The 25,649-nt window shown below is 45.5% G+C and overlaps 1 protein-coding gene across 3 annotated transcripts in view; it reads left to right on the plus strand.

Moving 5' to 3' along the window:
• LOC148024791 (O-fucosyltransferase family protein) overlaps nucleotides 1–25,649 on the plus strand; it is a 107,961-nt gene that overhangs the window by 47,630 nt on the left and 34,682 nt on the right. For 2 of the 3 annotated variants that reach the window (XM_087694444.1, XM_087694443.1), the window contains exons 3-5: nucleotides 18,088–18,167; nucleotides 18,256–18,344; nucleotides 18,487–18,708. In XM_087694444.1, coding sequence (XP_087550570.1) covers nucleotides 18,088–18,167; nucleotides 18,256–18,344; nucleotides 18,487–18,708 — 391 coding nt within the window. Of the gene's footprint in view, nucleotides 1–18,040; nucleotides 18,168–18,255; nucleotides 18,345–18,486; nucleotides 18,709–25,649 lie in introns of all 3 variants that reach the window. The other variant, XM_087694445.1, reaches the window with a different exon arrangement.

Consider the following 25,649-nt stretch of genomic DNA (forward strand, 5'->3'; position numbering starts at 1 on the left):
GATGTACATCGAAGTGTTAATAGTCTCGACCCAAAGGCTCTCAGGGAGCTTTGCTGCGAACACCATAGAGTATGCCATTTCCATGACTGTCTAGTTCCTACGCTCTACGATTCCATTCTGAGAAGCAGAGTTGGTAGAGGTGAGCTGGCGTGAGACGCCATACTTCTGTAGAATCTCGGAAAACTCGTGGGAGATGAACTCACCACCGCTATCACTCCACATGCAATCGACACGGCGACTAGTTTGATTATGAACCAACAACACCCAAGCAAAAAAATATGTGAAAGCGGCTGACTTATGCTTGAGAAAGTACACCCACATGTATCTGGAATGATCATCTACAATAAAAAAGTACAACGCACCGTTCAAGGCGGCAGTGGATGTCGGCCCACAAAGATCAACATGAATCAATCTAAGAGGCGCCTCAGTACGATGTGAGGTTTGTTGAGGGAATGGGGTACGGTGTTGCTTCCCGAGCTGACATTCTTTGTAGACATCTTGAGCTAGCTTCAGGCATGAAAGGCCCTCAACCAGCTCATGGCGTGACAACTCTTAAAGAGAGTCATAACCAAGATAGCCTAAGCGAAAATGCCAAAGATGCTTATTGTTCGTAGGATCCCAAGATGTGGCTAAGGCTTCGAAGCTATGGAACATGGAGCCCTCAGTTATTGGCTTGGCAGAAAATGTGTCATGTGGTATAGGCCATTAGGTTGTGTCTCACTGCGAGCAATCACTAATCAGTCTGAGGGTCAAGGATCTCGACTGTGGTCGTTGTAAAGAAGATTGCTCGCCCCAACCGACAAAGCTGCTGAACAGATAACAAATTCACCCCAAGTTGAGGGACACGATATACATTGTCCAACGAAGCTAGATCTGGATCCTTGTCAGTGGCAAAACTGACGTAACCTTGAGCTTGAATCTTGATAGAGGAGTTGCTTCCTACGCAGACTTGCCTAGCTCGGGAACAAAAAATGTCCGCTATAGGAGTCATATGATGTGTAGCTCCACTGTGCACAATCCAAACAGGAGTTGAAGTTCTCGGCTGTGACGAGCGGGCCTCTGCGGTAACCTCGTCAGGAGGCAACTCACAGATGTGGATAAGACTCGCATTTGATGTCTCTATGGAGACAATGCAGGCCTCTGCAGACTAGTCAGATGAGCCCTTTGGAGTTGAGAACGTTGTCGACTGAGATGACTGAGCGGTGGCAGTATGAGTTTGATCTTTAAACTGCCCCTTGCCATCACCTTGTCTCCCTTGCTGGGGGTTGCTCGATTGAGGGGCGGGGGTTTGTGACTTGGGTTTTGGTGTTGTGCCTCTTGCCTTTGATCGACACTCGTCGTCAAAATGGCCAGTCTTTTGACAATGTTGACAATACCTATTCTTTTTAGGTACATCTGCCACCTAGGTTTGAGAGTTTGGGATGTTCCTTGTGATTCCCCGCATTGATTTGGCTTTTGATTTTGATTTTGATTTTGATTTCGAGTGGAGGTTTGGTTTTGTTTTCCCTTTCCTTGTTGCCCTTTTTGAGAATCAGCAATAAGAACCCCCTTTGAAGAGGAAATCATATGAAACTGATCGAATAACCGTGCGTAACGCAAGAGTTGACGCTCAAATTCATAGAATGTAAGCATGGTAGGCTTTGAAACTATACCTTCCACAAAATTAAAATATTTTCGGGGGAGTTTATTTACGAACAATGTGACCTTATCGTCAGAGGACTTGGGAGTCCCCGTAGTGGAGAATTCAGCGATAAGATGTCGATACTCAGCCAACTTAACTTTCAAGTCATCCTGGTCAGTGATTTTGAAAAGTTGGAGCTCATGGTGAAGATTGATATGACGGGTCCTATCTTGAGCCGCATAGTGGTCAGTCAAGTGTGACCATCGCTTAGACGCTAAGTCAAAATGCTGAAGCTGAGAATGAAACTCAAGCAATAAGCCTTGTATCAGCTCGACAATAGCGGAGGCATTTCTAGCCTTCCATGAGCGGATAACCTTGTATGGGACAAGTGCGGGATCAGGTTGGGGTTCCAATCCCTGCACAAGATCCCATAGGTTGGGAGTCAAGGACATGTCTCATCAAGTTCGACCAAGTGGTAGAGTTTGACTCGTTAAAATGAGTCTTGTTATTAAATGCATGCTTGGCAGAAGATGAGCTAGAACCATGAGGTGTCATGTAGGTGGGGTAAGATGGATGTGGAGGATAAGATGGTGGGGGGTAAGATGGTGGAGGTGGATATGTCTGATAGGTAGAAGGAGGGGGTAGAGGTGGATAGGCAGAAGTAGGCTGTGAGTATCCAATGAGTACTGATTGAGGCGGAGGTACTGGAACATGAATGTTTCCATAAGGTGCCGGTGTAGGTGGAGGCACTGGGACACAGAAGCCTTGTCCAAAGTGAGGTTGGGGCATATTAGAATGACGAGAAGGCCCACTAGGTAAAGCCATGGAGGCAAACTGTGGAGTCAACTGATCCACACTCAGGAGAGATTAGGGGGGATACCCAGCTGCAATGATTCCAAAAATGTGTGTGAAGTAGGTGGAACACCACCTAGCTGAGGGAAGGATTAGGTCCTAAAGGATGTGCCTATGTTTTCATAACCCCCCGGTGTGATGTGAGGTGCGACATGAGGTGTCTGAAATGAAAATGTAAATGGTGTGAATGGAAGTGGAGAAGCAGCGGAAGAATGTGGTGGGTTTTGAAAATGTGGGGTGTGAGGCACAGATACATTTTGCTTATTTTTAACATTTAATGATTGGAAATGAAAGTGTGAAGATGATGATGCACCATGCAATGAAGAAAAAGGAACTCCAAATTCATTTTGATTTTGTGAAGTAGATGGAAAAAAAGGAAGGCTAGAAGAAGAGGTCCTTGGCTTTTTCTTATAATTCCCACGATGTTTGTTAACATACAAGAATTGTTCTTCAAGGGGACCTTTTCCGTAGTGAACAGACTTAACTCTTTCTTCCACATGATCTCTACCAGAATATTGCAAAGTAGAAGAGGTAAAAGAAAAAGAAACAAAAGACGAATCTTAAGTACCTTGCATCGGAGTGGACAGAAGAGGATGGAAGAAAGGAACATACTCCGAGTCTTGTTCTCCGAGAGAGGGGCCCATCCCTGATGAAGGTCTCGACGCCCTTGCAACATCATCGGATTTACGCGCAACATCTGAAGAGAGAAATTCATACATACCTTTATTTAGAAGCTTTTCTTGAAGGGCTATCCTTCGATCGAGCTTCTTAATCTTCTTTCGTCTATAAGCTATGATAAGTTTGTATTCTTTAGAGGTCAGCTTGCCTAGCTTTTCTTCTATGTAATTAGAAGTATCTTCCACCATGTCGGATTTTTGTGGACCAAGCTGATTGGCTCACTGTCGCTCGGTTCTCAGCATAGTTGATTCTAGAGACTAAATTGGTGTTGTTGTGTTCGAAGTCATTTAAACCTACTGTTGTTCTTGCTTCTTGTGTAGAGCTTTAAGATCAAAGGCCTAGGTTTCTCAGAGAGTACCAAGCTTTGATACCATGTAAAGAAATACCCTAACACAGAAACATAAACAGAAACCGTACGACAAAGCACAGACTGATAAAAGAACTCAGTTAGGGTGAGGGTAACTCAGAGATAATGAACTTAGAAAATAATTGAAGTGATATAACTGCTGAAAATACAATGCTCATGCAACAAATATACTATGTAGTGAATGAATATTGAACCTCGAATTCCTATATCTCAAGGATCAAAGCAGGGGTAATGAGTTAGAGAGTGTGTCGCACTCTGAACGGATCGCGAATCGTAGCAAGGCAACCTTTGGATGTCGAACACCAACAAACGCAGTAGTGAGAAGCTGGATCTGATGTAGACAACAGTTAGGAGAGAGAGAGACTAAAAACGCTGACTGTAGGAGAGAAAGACTAAAAACGCATGCAGGACAGCCTGCAGGAGAGAGAAAGACTAAAAACGTAGGCAGGACAGCTTGTAAGAGAGAATTGCCAGACGCAAGAACAGCCTAGCGATAGCCTGTAAGAGCTGGCGACTGCTGGAGGAGAGAGAAAATTGCCAGTCAACACCTGCAACAGTTGGGCGACAGCCTACAAGAAGCAAACGCAGGTGATGACGTGGCAGGATGTATGGCAGCAGGTCTGCATAGGAACATCAGTCACTTGGCTGGAATCAGCTCCAAACTGCGTGAAGGGGGTTGCAAATTAGGCGCCAATTGATAGAGACAGCAATGGACAGCTTCGATTGAGATGTCCTCCGCGAACAGGGTGTGGGCAGCAAGCTGACACACCTGAAATCTGCAAAAAATGAGATTTTAGCTGAATGGAGGTTAGCATACCTACTTAAAGAAAGTTTGGGCCCTCTCAAAAGGGTTTGTGCATGTGGGACACAAAAACTCTCTAGGATTGCGTTTCTTTTAAATAAACAAGGTTTCTTCATTAATTAAGCATGTTTTGGGGCTGTTTAAGTAAAGCTAATGCATTTTTAGCTCAACAAGTACCATGCCCTTTGTTCTATAGCTATGAAGGGCAGTTTGGCTCTGTTGGATATTGACATTGATTTTTCCCAAGGCTTCTATGCTTCATCACATGCGATTGTTGGGTCTTTAGACTCTCCCAGGATCTGAAAGCGGATGTTAGACAGCCTATTTTAGTCCGTTAGTTTGCCATCTCTTGGTTGTGAGCTCCATTAGAGTTTAGTAGAGACATAGGAGCTCTTACTGAGTTTTGTGTGCATTTCTTAGGTTTGTCAAGCATGTCAGAGTCTATGCTGCCTTGCATGTTAGTTTCCACTCTGCCAGTTTGTGATTGCTCGAGGATTGCAACATTAGCATTTGCATAGTTTTATAGTGCAGTTAGATCTCATATTTTGCAGTCTGCCCAATTAGGGGCAGGTCGGCCAGTTCAGGTTGGCCAATTTTGGAGGCTTTTTTATATCTCACACTAGCTGGGCAGATCATTCACTCTTTTGTCTTCTAGGTGCTTTGTCAAGTGGCTGCAGTCTTCTTCGTATTTGTTGTGGACAATAGGCTGAATATTCTCCGCCTTCGTCATCGTCACTGTCTCCGTCTCCGTCTCATTCTTGTAGATGCGTTCATCATTATTCAATCTAATTTAGTGCCCTCATTGATGCTTTGGGCTGCATGCAGGGACTAATCAATCCTCATTGTATTCAGCTTTCTTCCTTGTTCAATGCAGATCATTCTTCTCTCCCCACTTTCTCTTCTTCTCTTCTTTTCTCTCCATGTTCGTGATTCTCTTCCATTGTGCACTCACAAATACATCCAAGGAAAGTACAACACTAAGGATGATTTGCCAAGTCATCCTCACATTCAATTGCATCCATCCATAGGTGAAACAGTCTTGAAGTTTCACTAAGTAGCACATGAAAACTTTACCTCTAACTTTACTTTCCCCAAAACCTACCAGTAGGCTCTAGGCTTTTTCCCTTTGGATCACTTTAACCCTCTCAACTTTCGGATTGCTGCAAAAATGGTACATTTGCTGCAATTCTAGCTTGACTAGCATGAAACATTGTATCTAGTTGATCAGCCCCAATTTCATGTGCACCAAAGTTACTAGGAGCACATGATGCATCATCAAACATACTTGTTTGTGTATCGGGAACCATATTGATATGATTGGACATGGGGTTTTGCATTCCACTCGCCAGTCTAGGATAGATTTGTCTATACATTCTAGCATTTCTAGCTGCATACCAAAAGCAGCAGTACCATGACCAGCCATAGCATGAAACATAGATCCTTCTCCAAAGTGCCTCTAGATGTCTCACTTTGGATGCATACTTTTTTATCCAAAAGGTATGATGTTTGTATTACCAAGATTCCCATGCATTTGAATGCTTTTGTTCTTGTTGATTTTTAGCATTAAAATGCATTAAAGTCCCAATGTCATCAATAAAATCAACATTTATAGCATGCTGCCCATGCAAAAAGCCTATACCAAGATTAGTCATTGCATTATTTTCAGTGGCTTTCGATGAGGCATCACCATAATGCAATGCTTCATTGCTTAAGAAGACATAAATTCTGAATTTTACCACACTTGAGAACAATCTCAGCACATTGTTTGCACTTTTGGCTTGCAACTAGATGGAAATAATCACAAATCCAATTTGCCCCTTGATTCCACCATCAAAGAGGTCAAGATTGAATCCCTCTGCAGTTGCGTGCAAACTAACCCACATGTAGCCCTAGAATCTCATCTATAATGTTGTCCATTGACCGAATCTACATAAGCAACCTTCCTAAATCATAGAGACACGCATGCACATATTCCAATACTGCCATGCAAACCCTAATACTTGCTAGAAACACATTGAGAATAGCAAGTCCACAACTCATCAAGTTAAATTTTGAGGCTTGAATATTCAATTTTCATTGCCAAATTCAGCATGCATGTAAGCTAGATGAGGGAGAATGAAAATGAGAGAAAATTCTAATGTCCAACCCTTGAGATAATGACCAAAGGGATTATGAGATTGAATTCGTTTGTTGTTGCATGCAAACCAATACACATGTAGCCCTAGAATCTCATTTATTTTGTGCTAGCCACTAAAGGTGGTAAAAAGGGGACTCTGTATTATCTCTACTACAAGGCATTTCCTAGAAAGTTTGTTGCAGTTGCTGAAGTACAGTCACACATGGAGTTATGGCACAAGCGTCTTGGACACATGAGCCAAAAGGGTTTGCAAGCACTTTCTTCACTTGGAAGAGTTGATGTGAAAAACTCAAAACTTGACTTTTGTGATGATTGTGTTCTTGGTAAACATGTAAAGAGTCCAGGCTCTCATGGAGCCAGATGTGGTCCGCCACTTGACTCTTCAACTTCTCCTCTATCTGTCGTCGTCCAATCCCGTGAGTGAGAGGACTGAAGGACAAAAGCATAGTTTGGTCCATCCAATGGTGCTAGTAGATGGACCTTGCCTCTCCTTGACTTACGAACCACGAAGATCCCCACCTCTAGAGGTAGTGGGAACTCTCGCGCCCCGCAACTCTCAGGTATAGGACCATGGGCCACTGCGGAAGAACTCGTGTGGCAACAACTGTACCTGTGTTAGGAAAGTGTGACGGGCGGCAGGGGCAGATGAGTTGGTGGCTGTGTGGGAGGGGGAAAATTGCTGGTGCGAGGAGGATGTAGATGTGTGTGGCTCATCACCTCCTGTGGAAGGAGGGGGGGTGGATCTGGGGGGATCACTTGAACCGGGTGCCGATTAGAGGGGATGCTTGGCAGGGGAGGTGGTAGGGGGAAGGAGAATTGAGGGATGCTGGGATGGTCGAAGGTACGTGGCGGGTGTGGGGGGGGGGGACTGGTGGCCTTGGAAGGGGGGCTATGGGCCAAGGTGTGTTGGGGGGGGGGGGGTTTGGTGGCCTTGAAAGGCAGGCTATGGGCCAGGGTTAGTGGGGGGGGGCATGGGAGGTGGGTGTGGGGGCTGTGGAATCTCAAGTGAGGTAGTCTGTGGCGCGGGTGGTGGATGTGGGGGACTACGGTCCTACTGGGTGGGGCGGGCAAGGGGGGCTGCGGAGTGCTCTGCCGAGGGGGTGTCGCTCGCCCTCCTGCTCCTTGTTGTCAAGATTGCGTTTGAGAAGTTGGCTGCGGTCTCCCCTGTCGTCTTCCTCTTTGTCGTCTCTGAACCCATATGAAGCCGCCAGCGTCCACCTGCGGGCTTGTCGGTGGAGCTGCTTTGGCTCTGAAATGCTTACAATCTACTGCCTGATGCCGAAAGTCATTGCAGTGTAGGTATTGCCTTGGTTGCTCGATCACAATGACCTGCTGCCTAAAGGAGTGACCTCTTGCCTCAATCTCCAGGAACTTTGGTATACTCTTTGTGTCTTTCACGGCCACTCGTACCTTTGGGACTCCTGCAGCTATCACTGCATCCGTGAAGGAGGTAGGAAGGACTGTGCTAAAGAGCCGTCCAAAGCCCTCCACTAACTGGCGGTACCCTACCGCCAGTCCGGGGAAAAGTAAGGTGACTGGGTGTCTGAGAAATCTGTTGTGGAGCGCAAATGTCTCCATTGTGAAGCCGCTCTACTAGGGAACCATGTAAATGATCCCCTTCGTGGAGGCATAGGGCGCGCTCTCCACTAACTCACGAGCTGCATCCGGAAAGGTGAGTCAAACCATGAAGATCCTTGGGCCCATGAGGATTGCCTCCACGATCTGCGCTGTGCCAATGCGTAGCATGGAGTGAAGCCAATCCCGAAGCTGGCCCCTAGATGGAGAGTATTCTATTACCTGACCGAAAATCACTGTTTCTTTAAGCTCCAGCTTCGTGACACGGACGACTAAGAGCTGTTCCTCAGAGAGGACAACGCACAAGGTGTTTGACTAGGAGGGCACTCACAAAATGCACCGGTGTATGACTAGAGCTTTCCATTGCGCGACCTTGCTGAGGATCTACTAATCACGCTACTGTGCTGTCGAGGGGGGGGGGTGTTGCTGCAAATGGAGGGAGCAACGGCAGGGGGTGGTTGATGGTGAGGAGCGGGGGGCGGACGCTCCTTTTTGGCGGTGGGATAGTCACTGGTCTCCACCGATTCTCGGATCCCTACGGAATACGTGAGTGAGGGCTGCTGGACGAGGGCCACACGGCTATGGAGGCGGGAGCACCGTGCCGGGGGGGGGGGGGGGGGGGGGAAATCGTGCAGTGTGTTAGGGTGGAGGGGAGGCACAGTATTGCGAGGGGGCGACAGAGAAAGAGCTGGTGGAGGAGGGGGGAGCTGGCGGGAGAAGGGTGGGCATAGTGCGTTTGCTGTAGGTCAGTGCAGTGCGACTGGACGGAGGGGAAGGAAGGCTGGGCGGCGGGAGGAGGGGGAGATGAATGCTGTGGGAGGCAGGGGAGGCTCTGGGTGGGTGCGATGGTGGCACTGGGTGGGTGCGACAGCAACAGAGGCGTGACGGGTTAGGGAGTGTTTTTTACAAGTTTGAGAGCTCAATGGTAGAGCGTGCAAGCTCATCCAAGTCATCCCACTTGTCTCGCTCCATGTCTGTTGGTTTTATTCCCTTTGTTTTGATGGGCTTCACCTGTTTCTTCTGTACCAAGACATTGTAGCATTGTTTTTGCCCTATTGCAAAATTATGTGCACCCTCAAGCTTCTTGATGTGCAAAAGATTGTTGCTGTCACTGTTTCCAGCCATGCTTTGTAGTACTAAATTAACTAAAAAAGTCACCAAATGCAAGCCCAAATGTGACACAAGTAACCACGGTACACTGCAAGTACCAACCAGCAATGAAAATCCAGAGATTGCAGAAATTTCAGATCTGTAAATAGATTTTCAGAATTAGTGTCTGTTGCTGCACACCTCAAGCAATTACTGACACATTTAGAGACCAAGGCACCAATTACATGTGAAATCCCCAAAGTTTCATTGCAATTTCTGCTCCAAAAGCATTCCCGGGCACAAATCTGCAATTTTGGTCAAAAGCCCCAAATTTTTAGATGGAAATTTGTGCAGATTGCATCAATACATGTGCCCAAGTACATATACTAGACTATTGTTGCACAAATTGAAGGAATTTTGCAAAAGCCCCAATTTTCTTGGGTCCAAAGTGCACAAATTTCAGTGAGATTGTAGAAATTCCATTAAAATGTGAAAAGCTCCAAAATTTATCGGGCAAATGTGCAATTTCTAAGTCAGATTGTCTTGTTTTGCATTGAAGTCCCCAAATCCGGGAAAAGGTCCAAATTTCTTGGTCAAAATTGCACACTGTGCTTGTGCATATGAATGCCTGGTAAAGGGAGAAGGGAGAAATGGCAGAAATTAAAGAAAAATGAGGGAAAAGAAAACAGGTCTACTGCTGTCTTGGCGTTAACTAGGACTTGCCTCCTGCTTTCGTGTTGCTCACTTGGTGTTTGACCAACTGACCAAGTTCGTTTGACCTGCACATTGCATGTTGACCTATGACCTGTCGCCTGTGCCCGACCAACTGACCAGTTTTTTCTCCCGCCAGTCTTGCATGCTGCGTGTTGACTTGTTGCCTGTGCCCTCCGTTTGCCTTGTGCGCTGCCTGTCACCTGTGATTGATGCCTTGCGTGCGACCTGCGCAACTCGTCAGCTTCTTGCCTGTCAGCGCACACAACCCATCACCTCCTCGCCTTCACCCCACTCTGATACCCGTTTGATAGCACTTGCTAGGATCTAGACAGAGTACTATGTAGACTGAGTGTAGAAAGAAGAGCGAGTTGAAGGAGTGAGTGTACGATATAATCAATATTTGGTACAATGATGGGTGTACCACTTTAGGTTTAGATAATATATAAAGTACAAGAGTGTAAGGGTGCGTTTACACCTGAACATCATAGAAGGCACGGTGAGCCTTTATTCCCAACAACAAGTGCTTCGCTACAAGAAGGTTGTTTCATAAAACTCCACAATGGATAGTTTGATCCATCAAGTTTGTCCTTCTGAGGGAGGACACCAAGGATGTTGCTTTGATCATCAGTCCTCTGATATGCCATGCTATTAGTAATGGACAAAAATGTGCAGCCAAATACTTCAATATAGATTGTGCTTCTCGGAGTACCAAAAATTCCCTCGGGATTATGCAACAAGTACCAAACTGTCACACAAATGCCCCAATTTGACCCAAATCAGCACTCAGCCAAGAAATAACAGCAATGCATTGCTGTACTACACTTGCCTCCTAATGTGTGCCCTCAAAAGTACAAATTACAACACCTTAATACCGATTCTTACCAAAATTTTCTACTCAATTTGATTGTAATAGAAATTAAATGCTGCTGTACTGCTTGTTTACTGGCTTGGTATGTGTGTGGGGAAAAAGCCTTAAAATTTTTGGCAGGAATGTCAAAGAAATTGTGAAAATTCTTCGAATTGGTTGTCAATTGACAAAAGTCCCAAATTTTGGGTGGAAAGGGCTAAGATTTAGAAAGAGATGGCCAAAATGGATAGGAAATTGCAGAAATTTTGAAAAATAGGGTTTTTGCAACTTTTAGGGTTTGCAAAAAGTCGCATGTAAAGCTGAGAATATAGCGGGTAGAGGTGAGAAAATAAAGGGTAGAGCTGAAAACAACAGCAGCTTCTCCAAAACAGTAGCTTCTCGTTGAATGTAGATTAAAAACAATTGCAGGTCGTCCTTCTCTTCCTCAGGTAGAGAGCTGGTTGACAACAACAGGATTGTAGATGGGGCAGCACCGGCTGATGGTGACTAAATTGAGTCCGTGCGTAGAACTTGCTCTGATACTAGCTGTTGGAAAATGATAGCCAGCTATGGAGGAGAGAAAAGGGAGACAATGAGAGTGTGTTGAAGCGAAAGAGTAGAGTGCACATGGTGAATTTAAAGAATGAGAATGAAAGGTACAAGATAGGTCTAAGATAGACCTAGCTTTTACTCAACTAGTTAACTGGCTCGAACTCTAACTTTAAGAGTGGTGACACAACTTATAGCTTTAGTTGTGTTCACACTAAGAACTGAAAAATAACTAAAGACTAACACATTGGACACTACCCATAGAATTGATAAATTCTAACAATTTGGTGTTGTCGCATGTCGGCCTATTTCTTGTCCCATGGACCCAGAGTCCAAGCTTTTGGCTGCAGGAGATCCCCTTAGTGATGGCACGTGTTATAGTTGCCTTGTTGGCTCTTTGATTTGGTTGATCCATACTTGCATGGACATCTCTTTTGTAGTGGCTTTGTTTTTTTTTTTCCATGACAACTTCTACTCAGGCTCACTGGCGAGCTGCTTTGCATGTTTTGCACTATCTACAGGGGACTTGAACCTGTGGGATCATGTATGGAGAGGGCCATCCTTTTAGGATGGAGTGACTTTGACTGGGTAGGTGATGTGGACTCACGGTAGTCCACTAATGGTTATGCCTTCTTCCTTGGCTTGAGGGCTATTGCTTGGAGTAGTAAGAAGCAGCCTATTATGGCTCTTTTCTCTATAGAGGTTGAGTATCGTGCCGTTTGTTTTATGGCTATGGAGGTAGTTTGGTTTTGTCGTTTGTTAGCGGAGATTGGCTTTCACAGATAGAACCTATGTAGCTGTGCGTGGAGTACTAAAGTATCCTGACTCTAGCAAAGAACCCGGTGTTTCATTCTTGCATGAAGCACATCTAGGTTCAATACCACTATGCTGGGGGGAGTAGATAGTGGATTTTGAGTTAGCGGTGGCCTATTGTCTTACTAAGGCCAATGTAGTGGATCTCTTTATGAAACCTTTGCCCAAAGCTTCTATGCTTTATCACATGAGATTGTTAGGCCTTTGGACACTCCCAGGATCATAGAGGGGGTGTTAGCTTGTCACTTTTAGTGTTGTCAGTTTGTCATCTCTCGATTGTGAGCTCATGTCAGAGTTTAACTAAGACATGAGAGCTTTGGTATTTTAGCATGCATTTCTCTTGTTTTATGCCCTTTCCTTGTGTCTATTTGTCGGTTTTGTTAGCAGCCATGTTTGTCATGCATTGTCATCTCCTATCTGTGAGCCTTAGTTTGAGTGAGACGAGGACTTTAGGAGCTTTGATCTGTCTGTCACTTTTTTTGATGGAGTAGGTAGCTCATTCCAGAGCACTTAGTTTACTGCCTTTTAGTGCATTTTTTTCTCCAGTTGGGATTTTGTGTATATTTTTTGGGTAGTTTTTGCAGTTGTTAGTCTACCTCATCTGTCGAACATCGTGCACTATGTTTGGGATCTTTCTAAGCATTTTCAGCATTTTATCAGCATTAAATGTTGGTTAGACCAGCATTAAATGCCGGTCATATTTTGGCTCGAGATTGGAGTTGGCCAGATTTGGTGTCAATTGGCTATATATAGCTTGCCCCTCCCACATTCATTCATTCATCTTCCGCCTTTCCTGGTAGGTGTACACTTCGACTCTATCATCTTCCCTTGTCTTCGGTGCTGCGGTCATCATCAGCCTAATGTGGTGCCCTCATTGATGGAGTGGACTGTGTGCATGGATTGATTAGTCTCCTTTCACTTTTCCATTTGTATCAATATTCTTTCTTGTTTAGTGCAAATTTCATTCTTCTGTTCTTGTAGTCTCTTTCTCTTCTTTTGTCTTTGTGTTTCCATTCCTTTCCATTGCACACTCTCACATGGTATCAGAGCATGGTATGATTGTCTCAGAGAGAGAGATTTGTTACAGAGGAGCTTTCCAATTGCCAAAACGTAGGTTGTCTACCTTGCATTTGCTACAAATGCAGCCATATTTGGAGGATTTCAGCAGAGGTGACCCTTCTTGGTGACCAATTGTTAGCTTTCTTGTACAGGTGGCAACTTTCCTTTATCTGGTGGCATCATTTATTGCTTCAACATCAGCTTCTGTAGCTAGTCCCCATCTTCTCGAGGTGGTAGCATCTTCTATGGCATTTTTTGGGGTGATTTGCAGGATTTTTTAAAGATGTCCTATAGCCAATTTCACGGCTTTGATGATATAGATGAGGAGTCTTCTCATCGCTGCTTTGAATGGCTGCAAGATTATCATGTGGATTGTGAAGAATAGAGGTCACCTAACTCGTTTGTTTGGGATCCCTCTTCTCCTTGTTCTCTTCATGTCTCACAGAATGTCCATTTTACTGGCCTCCATATGCCACCCATAGCACTCTCTATTTAGATGCTCGTATTCCCTTCTTTACCCAAAGAGAACTGGCTTGATGGTTTAAACCTCTTGCTTTGGTCGTGTAAAGTGGAGTGTATCCTTCATACCTTCTATTTTTGGGAGTTTGTTATCCATCCTATTCCTTGTTTAGTGGAGGATCCCACCATTGGATCATCAATGGATTGTGCGGCCTTATGGGATCGGCTGAACTCTAAAGCCCGATCTTTCCTCTTTATTAGCTTACAAGATTTTGTCCTAGTGCATGTGTGTAGGTTGTGGAAAGCAGTGGAAGTGTGGACAAACCTTGCTTCTTTGTACCATTAGAAGACATTTGCCCACTGGGTTACTCTTGAGAAGAAATTATGGATGCTCATTGTTGATGATTCTCCTTCCAAGAAGGGTCATATTAACATGTTGGAGGATATGAGGGATGAGCTTGCGACCCTTGGTAGGATGATCTCTTCAAAGGATATGACTATGATTCTTTTAACTCAGCTGCTATCTCCTCGGTTTGATGTCTTTTACACTAGCCTTCTTACAATGAGGACTCGTGAGAAGCTTCTATGGGGGGAGCTTGCACTACTTGTTTTGGAGTATGACGAGCGTGCCAAAGAGGTTGCCAGTGGATCCACCTCCACCAAAGCTTTTGCTGCAGGATTAGAAGGGGGAAAGAAGAAGAAAGTGAAGTTTAAGGCTAAAATAGAGGAGAGTTCTTCAGGCTTTTGGAGAAGCCTATATGCCTATATTATGGGAGGGGGACACATCCAGAGGAGAAATGTTGGAAGAAGTACGCTCACCTTTGTCTAGGAGCAAAGGATGGAGCTAAAACATCCGAGCGTTCTACCTCTACTCTAGTGGCTACCCATGAGTTAGTGTTCCTTCATCTTGTTTAGTAAGGAGACTCCACCACTTTGCGTTTGCTACTCTCAGGCATTTGCTCGACTTGGTGACCTTCGTCCAATAGGCATCATCATCTATAGGTCTTTCGCATTTGCATTTGCAGCCTTGGCCGTTCTAGGCATTTGGCGTTTGCAGCGCTGGTCCTTTTACTAGCATCTGAGAACTATGCTTCACTCCCTCGACATCCGGTGATCATCTTCTTCATCCTTGATGGCAACAAAGGATTGTGCTTCGCTCCCTCGATAGTTTTCCTTCACCTTTTAGTGATTGCTTCGATAGCCCATTGCTTGAGGACTGTGTTTTGCTCCCTTCACTATGCAGATTCCCTACAGGTGCTACTGTTTGATTTAGACAAGACAATGCAATCATCCTCAGAGCTTTGGCTCTACTGTATCAGCTTTTCTTCACATAGCATGATTCAACGCTTCGTCATCTTGTTCTTCTTTGTTTTTTGAGTTTCTCTATCATGAGGACATGTATTTTTGAAACCTCACTTAACATGTGGATTAATTCTTAATCACATGATTAAGTAAATGCTGCACATATGAGGTGCAACTGGGGTTAAAGTAAATTTACGAGCACGGAAATGAAAGAAATCACGGGATGTCAAAGGCAAAAGTTGTTATAAGTTATGTCGCATAGGTATTTGGTGGTATCTGGTGCCAGTTGTTGGCCTAGGTTATCCATTTGGCCATAAGTGTCAGTGGTGACACTAGAGAAGTGGCGTTTAATGGTACCTAACGCCAATCTGATGGTCAAAGATGGCGCAGAGACACTCGGGAATGGAAATTGCCTAGCCAATTTAATTATTGGCTAGTCAGATTATTTTTCAAGGCATTGAAATAATTATTAGATTAAATTTCAGTATTTTAAGATTGAAAATTAATGTTTAATTATGGAAAATGCTGAAAAAACCATTTGGGAAGGCTGCCACTCATGAAAAATGCCCATGCAAGATTGAAAAACGTCTTTAGAGGTTGGAGAGAGGCATTTCTATAAATTCAGCCTGCAAAAGAGAGGGAGGGGAGGCTGCTGGTTTGATTTGCAGCCATTGGAGGACCTTCTGAGGCAGGCAAGGGCAAAAGAAGACCAATCAACAGCAGGATACAGCATCTATGGGCTGTTGAGGCAGGGCAGCAGCAGTAAATGACTGATTTTCTTCAGTTCTTTGCATCTACATGCTGTTTGGCAGGGCAGCTGCTGCACTTGACTGATTTTCAGTCATTCTTCACAACAAAACTCTGAATTTTCTCTCTCTACAACTTTCCCTCTCATCTCCTAGCCATTTCACAGCTTTGCTCCGAAGATCTCAGCATTTGGACCCTTGGAGGCTGAGAAATTGCAAATTTCTCTATTGTAAACCCTAATTTACAACAGAAATTAGTGTTTAGTAGCAGCCTTGGGAAGCGGGCCAGAAATTGGAATCTCCAAGACTTGGATTCAACAAGGCTGAAGGTGAATTTCAGCTGAATTCAGGTGGAGGACTAGCCAACTATTGAATTTGGGGCATTTCCATCGTCTATGAAGTGGGTGAAGAACAATTGAGTGCCCGAATCAAGGGGCAAAATAGATTGAAGACTTGCTGGTCACTTTGGACAGCAAGGGGAGTTGAAATACTGAAAGGAATTGGGAGAATCCCATTGTAAATCAAATTCTTCTTCAATAAAGCTAAAGAAATACCGAAAGGGGCGCCAATTTTGGGGCCAATCGGGTGTGCGTTGTCCAAGATCAGTAGGTAAATTTGTATTTTCAGATTTGCATTAAATTCTTGTTGTTGTAATTTAGTTGTGATCAGGGATTTAGCACCCATCCACTGAAGGAAGGCCGGTTACATTCTCTTCTATCTGGCTGTTTGCTATATACACTTTGTGTTTGTTTTTGCAAATAACCCTACTTTCTCTTTGCTTCGTTCACTCCCTCGACAATTGGTGATCATCTTCCACATTTGTGATGGGATTAGAGGATTGAGGTTTGCTCCCTAGAAAGCTATCTTTCAACTTCCAGTAATTACTTTGATAGCCCACTGTTCGAAGGACAATGTTTCACTCCCTTCATTGTGTAGATTTCCCATAGGTGCTGTAGTGTGGTTCAGATAGGACTGTGGCATTATTTTCTGAGCTTCGGCTTTGCTGTATTAGCTTTTCTTCTCATAGCATGGTTCAATGTATTATCACTATGTTCTTCTTGCGCTTCTGAGTTTCTCCTCTCTCTCAATGTTTGCCGTACACTCTTTGTGTTACTCCTTGCAAATCCTACTCTCTCTCTGCACTCTCTCTTATTTTGACATGGTATCAGAGCATACTTGTTATTTTGACACGTTGGGCAGCCTGCCCCCCTCACTCCATTTTTCATCCATTGTGATTGTCAAATCAGCCAGCCCTCCTCATTCTTCTTTCATCCCCTTGCTACTGTTTGGTGCCCACATTGATGCTCAGTGTTGTGTGTTGGGGCTGACCATTGCAGCCTTGCATCTTTCAGCCATGAGTAATTTTGTTCCTTCTTTCTTTCATGTTTCTTTGATTCTTCTTCTCTAGTCTCTCTGTGTTCACTTTCCTTTCCTCTGGAGACTCTCACATGGTATCATTTGCCTTAGTGGGAACAAGAGATGACGAAGAGGAGCAGCTGTCCAAGAGCTCCATTACTTGGGTTTCAGCCTATTCTGACCAGGGTGGCCTGTTGATAGCCCATTTACTGCTGCGTTTTGCAGGGACATGTCCTTTCCAGCCTGTATTTTGTGCAGGCTACCCTTTCTCTTGCTGTGTTTTTGGACAGGCAGCTGCTGTAGCAGCCAGGTGCACACTGAGTCTTGCTGGCGGCATCAAATCTCTGCTGGGTGACACTGTTTTTGTGCTGATATCATCAACAACATGCTGGCAGACTGTGTTCTCTCTCTGCAGGCCGTCACAGTTTTGGAGCCCTCTTGATCATTGACCAGACCCTGAGTGGCTGCATTTTCAGGCTGAAGCCCTATTCCTGCCTGCGCTTGTCATCCAGCATACCATCCAAACATCGTGTGGCCCCTCCTGCCTCATATAATCCTCGTCTACAATACTGCACATCATCTTTTGCTGACTAGCAGATCTATGGCCCCTGAATAGTTGGAGGATGTCCAAAGTAGTAGTCTTCTCTTCTGTTTTTTGCAGGTTTTCTTGAGGATATCTATGGCCGACAAGTATGAGTGGGGGATCGATGATCAGGACTCTGAAGATTGATGACCACAAAGCTGTGACCATCAGGATCATAGGATGGACCGTGACCATTTTAAGCGATGAACTGCTTGGTTCTACTCATGCATAGGATGGTGCATCCAAGCTGTATTGGAAAGGTGGCAACACCTGGGGACTAAGCCTGTGTAGTGCAAACCAGACATCAAGCTGTGAATACCAGCACCTACAGTCCCATCTGCTGCTAGCTTTCATGAGGTCTCAAAGGCTAGTCTAGAGTATTTGTCCCTGAGGGTCCCATAGTTGATGTAGAAAGCATTGAGAGAGAGAGAGAGAGAGAGAGAGAGAGAGAGAGAGAGAGATTAATTAATTAAGCTTAACTTTGTTCAAAGATGTCATTGCAATCATACCTCGACAAAACCTTTGGGGTTTCCCACAGGCTCAGCAGGTCTTCCCTCAAATACAAGTGGCTATTTGAAGATTGAGTGCACTGGAGGTCTTAACCAAATGCGTAGAGATGTAAGACTGATTGTGTGTCTTTGTAGTTTGACAACTCAACTTCATGGAAGCACTAACATCTTGTGCACTTGTCTTGTTTTTCCTGCAGCTTTGTGATGGAGTTGGAATCGCAAGGTTGCTAAATGCAACATTGCTTATTCCTCATTTTGATGCAGCTTTGTATTGGAATGACACAAGGTATTAGTAGTATGCAGCTTTCTTTCTTTAAAATCTACTGTGGGCTTCATTCTTGTCTTTGATACACAGCAGGTTATTTTGCTGCACTGCACTTGTCTGGTGAGGTTGGTTGGCTCTCTGAAGTAAATGTCACTCAATGAAGTGGTTTTGCAGATATCTTTGATGTTGATTTTTTTATCAATCACACAAAAAATCTCGTTTCTGTTGTGAAAGAGCTACCGAAAGAGTCAACCTTGTCAGAGCCCTTGTTCATAAATTGCCAGAAAAAAAAGACGCCATTTGACTACATCGATGAGGTTTTTCCAGCACTACAAAAGAACAGGGTAGTGATTATCAGACCAGCAGCTAGTCAACGATCTGATAGGTAGAATTTAAGAAACCTTATTGGATCTATTTCATATTCATGTGTGTATGTGTGCGTGGAATAAATGAGGTAGTATTAGTGTTGCATAGAAACTTGTTTCATACAGGTTATAAACCTACAAAACATTCTAAACTTTTCTTATGACACAACATCTTTCTTAAAAATTTGATATTTTCTCAGAGGGTGATATGTGTGGCTTTTGCAAGTACTTAAAAACAATCAAGCTGTTGATCTCTCCTTTGTTGATGTATCATGGGTTAATTTCTAGTATGAAATATGATATACTCCAGTTTTTCAAATTTTAGTGCACTTACAATTCTTTTTGTTTACCCTATTGCATGGAGCTTGTTTCTTGCTGTTTCCTTACTTCTAGGAAGCTGTTTACTATGTTGAAACATGTATGAGACCCCCTTGTTCTTGAAACTTTTGGCTACATTGTATGCTAAAATTTGATTGTGTATGTGCGTGTGCGTGTGCACACACACACACAGAGAGAGAGAGAGAGAGAGAGAGAGAGGACGCGATGGCGGATCTGCCACCCCCGTGACCTGGCAGCGAACCTCCTGTGCGCGGCGGGCGATCTCCCCCTGGACCTGCGTGGAGGTCGTCAGCCTTGACATCCGTGTCATGCCTTTGCCTGGACCTCCCGCCTGCTGCGCCTACTGACGGAACGTGCCACTGCTCGCCTGACGGTCGCTTGGATCTGCACCTTCCGATTATCGACTGCTGAGCAGCGCTGCGGCCGCCCACTGCTTCCACACGCCCTGTTGGGACGCCGTCTCGCCCCTGTTGCTGTTCCGTGGCTGTCGGTGGACTGCGCCACGCTTGACGGAGGCCCCCGTCTCGTTTCCCCATACTGCCGCCCCTGTTGCTGTTCCGCTGCTGTCGGTGGACTGCGCCACGCTTGACGCAGGCCCCGTCTCGTTTCGCCATACTGCCGTTGCACTCCGGCCAATTTTCCTGGGCGTTGACGGAAACAGGTATTGCGGGTCCCTACTTTTGTGTGTTCGCCTGTGCCGTTTTTGCCTTCGGCGAGCTCTGTCCTTGCACGCCTGCCACTTGTCGTCTGTACCTACCTTTCGCGACCTCGGCCCGTCAACGCTTGCAACCGGTTCGTGTGACGTCCTGGTCAGTAGAGGGTCATCCTCCGCCGTGTGAGAAACCAGCTTACAGGGGTGCAGATTTCTAACTCAGCCGACACCGATCTGCACTGTGCGTCAGTCCTCCTTCGAGATCAGATCGTGATACACGATGGCTGGTTTGGATCTGGATTTCATAGACCAAACGGTGGTAGCACTTGGCTCAGATTCTGATGCTGAGGAACCTGAGGATATGGTTCCGTGCACCGAAGAGATGCCCCCGGGTCCTGACATCCAGCCTGCAGGTAAACGTACCAAGCATACTTCGGAAGAGATAGGTGTTCATCAGGATCGTTCCTATGTGCAGGTTGCTTCGGATTCTGTGGACTCTCAGGATGTTGACTGGGAGCATTTGCTGGAATTTGCCAACACTCTGCTTGGCGATTATGTTCAACATAATCAGGAAGTCTTTTCTGACTCTGCACTTGATGATGTTCCGGAAGCCACCGTGGACCCAAAAACTGTCCTACGCTCCTTTTCGGTGTTTTATGATCGGGCTGTGATACTCTTCTTCACTGGTCGAATCCTGCTGCTTTCCCGTATTCGCCAATGGCTGCAGAGTCTGCTACAAGGGGAATGTGTTGAAGAGATTTTTGTTGGGTCCCGAGGTTTTTTTGAGGTCCTGTTGACTTTTGAGACGCACCGTGCTGCTCTCCTGTCTAAACTGCATTTGTTTTTTGATCGCCGGTTGGTTCATGTGGTTCCATGGCGCCCGATGGCAGATTTTCAGCGCCTCCTGCAACGTGAATGCCCTGTGTGGGTAGAAGTGGAAAATTGTCCGGCTGTTTATTGGCCACTATTGAAGGATGCTATGGCCACTGTGGGCACGGTTTTGGTCCCTCCTAGTCTCAGGGCTGTGAATCGCAACCGCTTGTGTATGTTATGGGACACTGCAAGGAAAAGGCCTGCTTGGTTACGCCTCAATTGCTCTAGCATGCATCCGTTACACTTTCGTTTGAAATGGGGCAATTTTGCAGGACATTGCTTTTCCTGTGGACAGTTGGGGCATTTTATGGCCGAATGCTCGGAGCAGCAACGCACTTCAGATGTTGGCCATGTTGCTCCGCCCATGGAAGATATGGTGTGTGATGCTCCATCGCTGGATACTATCCACCCGCCCCAAGTTCTGGCCAAAGGTAAACAACAGGTTTCGGGTCTGGATTCCCGTGCCACTGATTGGGTTGAAGTACGTGCAAAAAAAGGCAACAGGGTTGTTGCTGGCATGGAGAATACTGTGCCTATTACCTCACAAGATTCCATGCGTACATATATGCGCAGGAAGGAAATGTTGTCTTCCGAGCGCTCTGCTCCTGCTATGGTTTCCTCTACCCCCCGTTCTTAGCCTACCAGGAAAATGTATTCGGATCGTCCAAAGGGTCCACCTGCTAAGCTGGCTTTTGATACTAGAGGCAACGTCATTATCCCGTGGGACCGTCGTTATCCCCGTTCCAACCCCAAGCCAGCAGATATGCCGTCTACTTCCAAATCTGGTCCTCAGAACTCTTTTGCGGTGTTGGCGGATTTCTTGGACGAGGGAGTCTTGGACATTCTCGCCGACAAAGTCAAATCGAGGCAAGCAGTGCCTTGTACGTGATTTTGTTTTGAATACACATGAAAATAGCCACGTGGAATGTGCGAGGAATTTGTTCTCGACACAAGCAACATGCCATGTGGACTGTATTGTATGAGAATCAGTGGGATGTCCTGTGCGCTATTGAGCACAAGAGTCACGGTGAAGCCGGAAAAGTTATGGATTGCCATGGCTTTCGTTTGTTCTATGCAGGGACACAGGCCATGCATTATTCGGGTGTGCTCATGATTGTACATGACAAATATCAGCCTGTTCTTATTAAAAATGATGTTCATGGCTGATTTTTGGTGATTGAAATTTTATTCGAAGGGGAAATCTTATGGTTACTTGGCCTCTATGCTCCGAATGATTCGCTATCTCGCCGGGAGCTTTGGCAGACTTTGCAGACCTCCTTGTCACTTGGCAGACGGGGCTTCTTCATGGGGGATTTCAATGTGTGTTGATTCCTCCCAGTCCACATCGGAGCATTCGGTAATGGATGCGCCGGAAAGTCGTATGTGGCATGAGTTGGCTCTTGCTGTTCTTAAGCAAGATCTCTGGTCGTGGCTACACCTGTCTTCTACAGGGTTTACTTTCCATTCTGCCCAGTATGCAACAACATGGTCGCGGTTGGACCGTATATATATCATGCAAAATGATGATTTTCTTCCTGAGATGCTCGAAATAAAAGTGTTGCAGCAATATGCCTTGTCGGACCATTTCCCTCTGCAACTGAGTTGCTTGCATAACCCATTGCACCTTTCAAGCAATTTCTGGAGAGACTCCCTTTGCGTTTCAACTCGTCTTACTTGAAGCATGCAATCTTTCAGGGCTATATGCAGCAATTGATTGACAGATTCTTCTTGGACTTCTCCTCTCAGGGCGCTGCGTCATTTGAAAGATTGCTCTCTAATGTGCAGCGGGTTGCTCGGCAGTATGGGATCTATCATGCCTCTATTTGTCGGCGGCGTCGACAGGCAGCGGAGGACCTGCTGGTTTTGGTTCGTTCTCTGCTGGTGGACACTCCGAATGATGCATTTCTGCTCGCACTAGCCATGCGGGTGGCTGATCTTATTAAAGAATTCCAGTTGAAATCATATCAGCAGGCCAAATTGCAACATTTGATAGACACTTTGCAAGATAGTGCATGTAAGACCCATAAGTTCTTTCGAGCTCTCCACGCCTCTCCTGCTTGAGAGAATATGACCAGACTCGAGGATGCAGAAGGCCACCTTATCCTGGATCCATAGACTATTGTGCATATGTGTAGGAATTATTTCCGTGACCTTCTTGGTCCACTTCTCCACCTTCAGCCCAAATTACTCGGGCCCGTTCGGTTTTTTATGACCTGGTCCGCAATCAGCTTCCGCAGGACATGCAAGCTACTATGGAGTCAGATATTTGTGAGGCAGAGGTTATGGACGTCTTGTTACACTTGCCCAAGGATAAAAGTCCGGTTTGGGATGGTCTCACCAATGAGTTCTTTGAAGCTTTTGCTACCCAACTAGCGAAACCATTGCAGGCTTTGTTTCAGCAGGTGTGGGAAACGGGGATCATGCCTTCCTCATGGAAAGAAGGACTTATTAAACTGCTTCCAAAAGTTCCTTCGCCATCTAAGTTGACACAGTGGCGCCCAATTTCTTTGATGGGTTCAATGTACAAAATCTTTTCCAAAGTAATGGCGAATCGGCTCCATAAGCATCTCCCTGCCCTTGTGCACCCTCTCCAGTATGGTTTCATTAAGGGCCGAAATATTCTGCACAATGTATTGAATGCTCAACTGGCAATTGATTATGCAAGGCATTCTAATCAGGAGGTAGTACTGATTCAACTAGACCTGGAAAAGGCTTTTGACTATCTGGACTGGTCTTTCGTTGCTGAACTTATGTCTGCTATGGGCTTTGGTGCTCGGATGTCTCGTCTAATCTACACCATTAGCATTGCGGCATCTTCGCGAGTCATGCTGAACGGAGGTGTTACTGAGCCATTTGTCCTTGCCCGCTCTGTCAGACAGGGGTATCCTTTGAGCCCTCTATTCTTTGCCCTTGCGACACATCTAGTTCTTTCCATGTTATCTCATATGGCAGCCTCTTCTCAGTTGGCGGGACTGTTGCTTCCTACAGGACAGCACTTCATTAGCCAATCCCTGGCGGATGATACCTTTATGATTTTGCGTGCGGACAAGGATAACCTTCGAAAAGCATTGGATGTTTGGGGTCTCTTTGGTCAGGCGTCCGGCCTTCGTATCAATGCGCTTAAATCAGCCATTCTAAGCTTCACGGAGTCGGATTTGCAGTCCTTGGACTGGCAGGGTCTGGTTGTTCCTCGTGGCTCCATTGTCAGGCATCTTGGATACCCTTTGGGTGTTGATGTTCCCCCAAAGCAGCTTCTGCAGTGGATTTCTCAAAAAATGGTGGCTAAGCTTATGTATTGGAAGTCTCAGGCCTGGCCCTTCCATGTTCGCCTCAAAGTAGCCCAGACAATTACGTTGCCAATGCTCACATATTTCTTGCCATTGTTGCCCTGGACTACTACGACTCTGAATGCTCTTACTCAATCTATTCGCTTCATGCTATGGAAGAAGGACTCATTGCATGCAGGTATTTCCTGGATCTCTTGGTCGCATGCGTGCATCCCCAAACGCATGGGTGGCGGAGCTATTTTAGATGCCCAAACTCACATGCAAGCACTCCGTTGGTCTCTTTTCCGCGCCATGTGCTCGGATCATCATCCGTGGGTTGATATAGCCCGTTATTTCCTTGAGGGCTATGGGCTTCTGCATGGCAATACCCAAATCCGGAGTTCTTGGTGGCATGTTCTTGATGCTGATTCGCGGTTCTCCAGTTTTTCTTCATCGCTGCTTACTCATTTGGTATGTTCCTAGAAACACGTCCTCCAGAAGGCTCAGTGGCATCCAACGGAGGATCGCTTAGCTACTAACTCTTTTCAATTGGAATTATTGGCAGTCTCACGTTTGCTTTCGTGGGAAGGTAAACATGAGCTTAGACCACAATTCAACCGGATGGCACGTTTGGGCTTGTCTTGGGTTGCGGATGCCACCCTTGCCAGTCGCAATGTGCTTATATCATTTCGTACAGCTAGGAGGCTTTTCAGGATCCCTCGTGGATATAGGCCTTTATGGGAACAGCTTTTGAGGGTGCTCTAGAGCAGACAACCCTTTCCTGCCCTTGCTTCGGATCATCCCTGGTAGGATTGGGACCTACAAGGCCGGCTGAATTTAAGCAAAGCTTCTGCTAACCAAGTGTATCATCTTCTGATTAAAGATCATCAATGGCTAGTTACTAAAGCGAATGCTTTATGGGGATTGCATAAATCCCGGTCATGGTGGAGGGCAAGTGTGATGGAGGGCTGGTTGAACAAGACACCCTTTAAATATAAAGTCTTTCTTTGGAGAGTGATGATTGGTGGTCTTCCGCTTGCTTCAGCTCTTTCCAAGCGACGAATCTCCAATGGCACCTGTTTCTTTTGCATCACTACTGCGGAATCCGTCCGTCACCGATTTATTTCTTGCCCCATCGCTAAGAAAGTCTGGTTATTTTTGTCGGCTGTTTGGCAAGGGGTGGTTGGTTTCACCGTGCGCCCCTTTGATTGGGTTTTTGGCCAGCCCAAACACCCCACTCCGGCACAGCCACACATGAAGCTCATGTATCACTTTCTTCGATATTGGGGCTGTTGGCATAACTAGACCATTCGGAATGCTTTTCTTTTTGACTCCGCCTATAATGTTCAGCGGCATATTGCGAGGCTTAAGGGCCTCTTGTATTGGCAGTTAGCTCTTCTCCACCATTCTGATTTGCTCTCTAGGGAGGACTTACATCCCTGGCATATGGCAATTTCCTCCGCGTCTTTGCCATGACATTGTAACTTGTAGTACTTAGAACCTCTTCACATGATGGCTTAGATTGTCGTCATGTATCTTGTAATCAAGTAATCTTGTATTTTTTTCGTAATTAATACAATTACCTTTTATGAAAAAAAAAGGAGAGAGAGAGAGAGAGAGAGAGAGAGAGAGAGCGAGCGTTTGGGGTGTAGGCACACCTTACAAAGTTGAAAGGTTAGGATCCTACATTGGCAGCTGGACCTTATTTAGTACATTGATCTCCTTTCAAGGCAGCACTTGTTCCTTGGCATATGGCAATCTATGCTGCCACTTTGCTGTGACTTTTGTACTCTTTTAGCTATTTGACCTTCTATAAAAGAGAGCTGAGTTT

Source organism: Lygodium microphyllum, chromosome 15, assembly GCF_053477565.2.
Source record: "Lygodium microphyllum isolate KBCC chromosome 15, Lygodium_microphyllum_v1.1.10, whole genome shotgun sequence".
Classification (NCBI taxonomy): domain Eukaryota; kingdom Viridiplantae; phylum Streptophyta; class Polypodiopsida; order Schizaeales; family Lygodiaceae; genus Lygodium; species Lygodium microphyllum.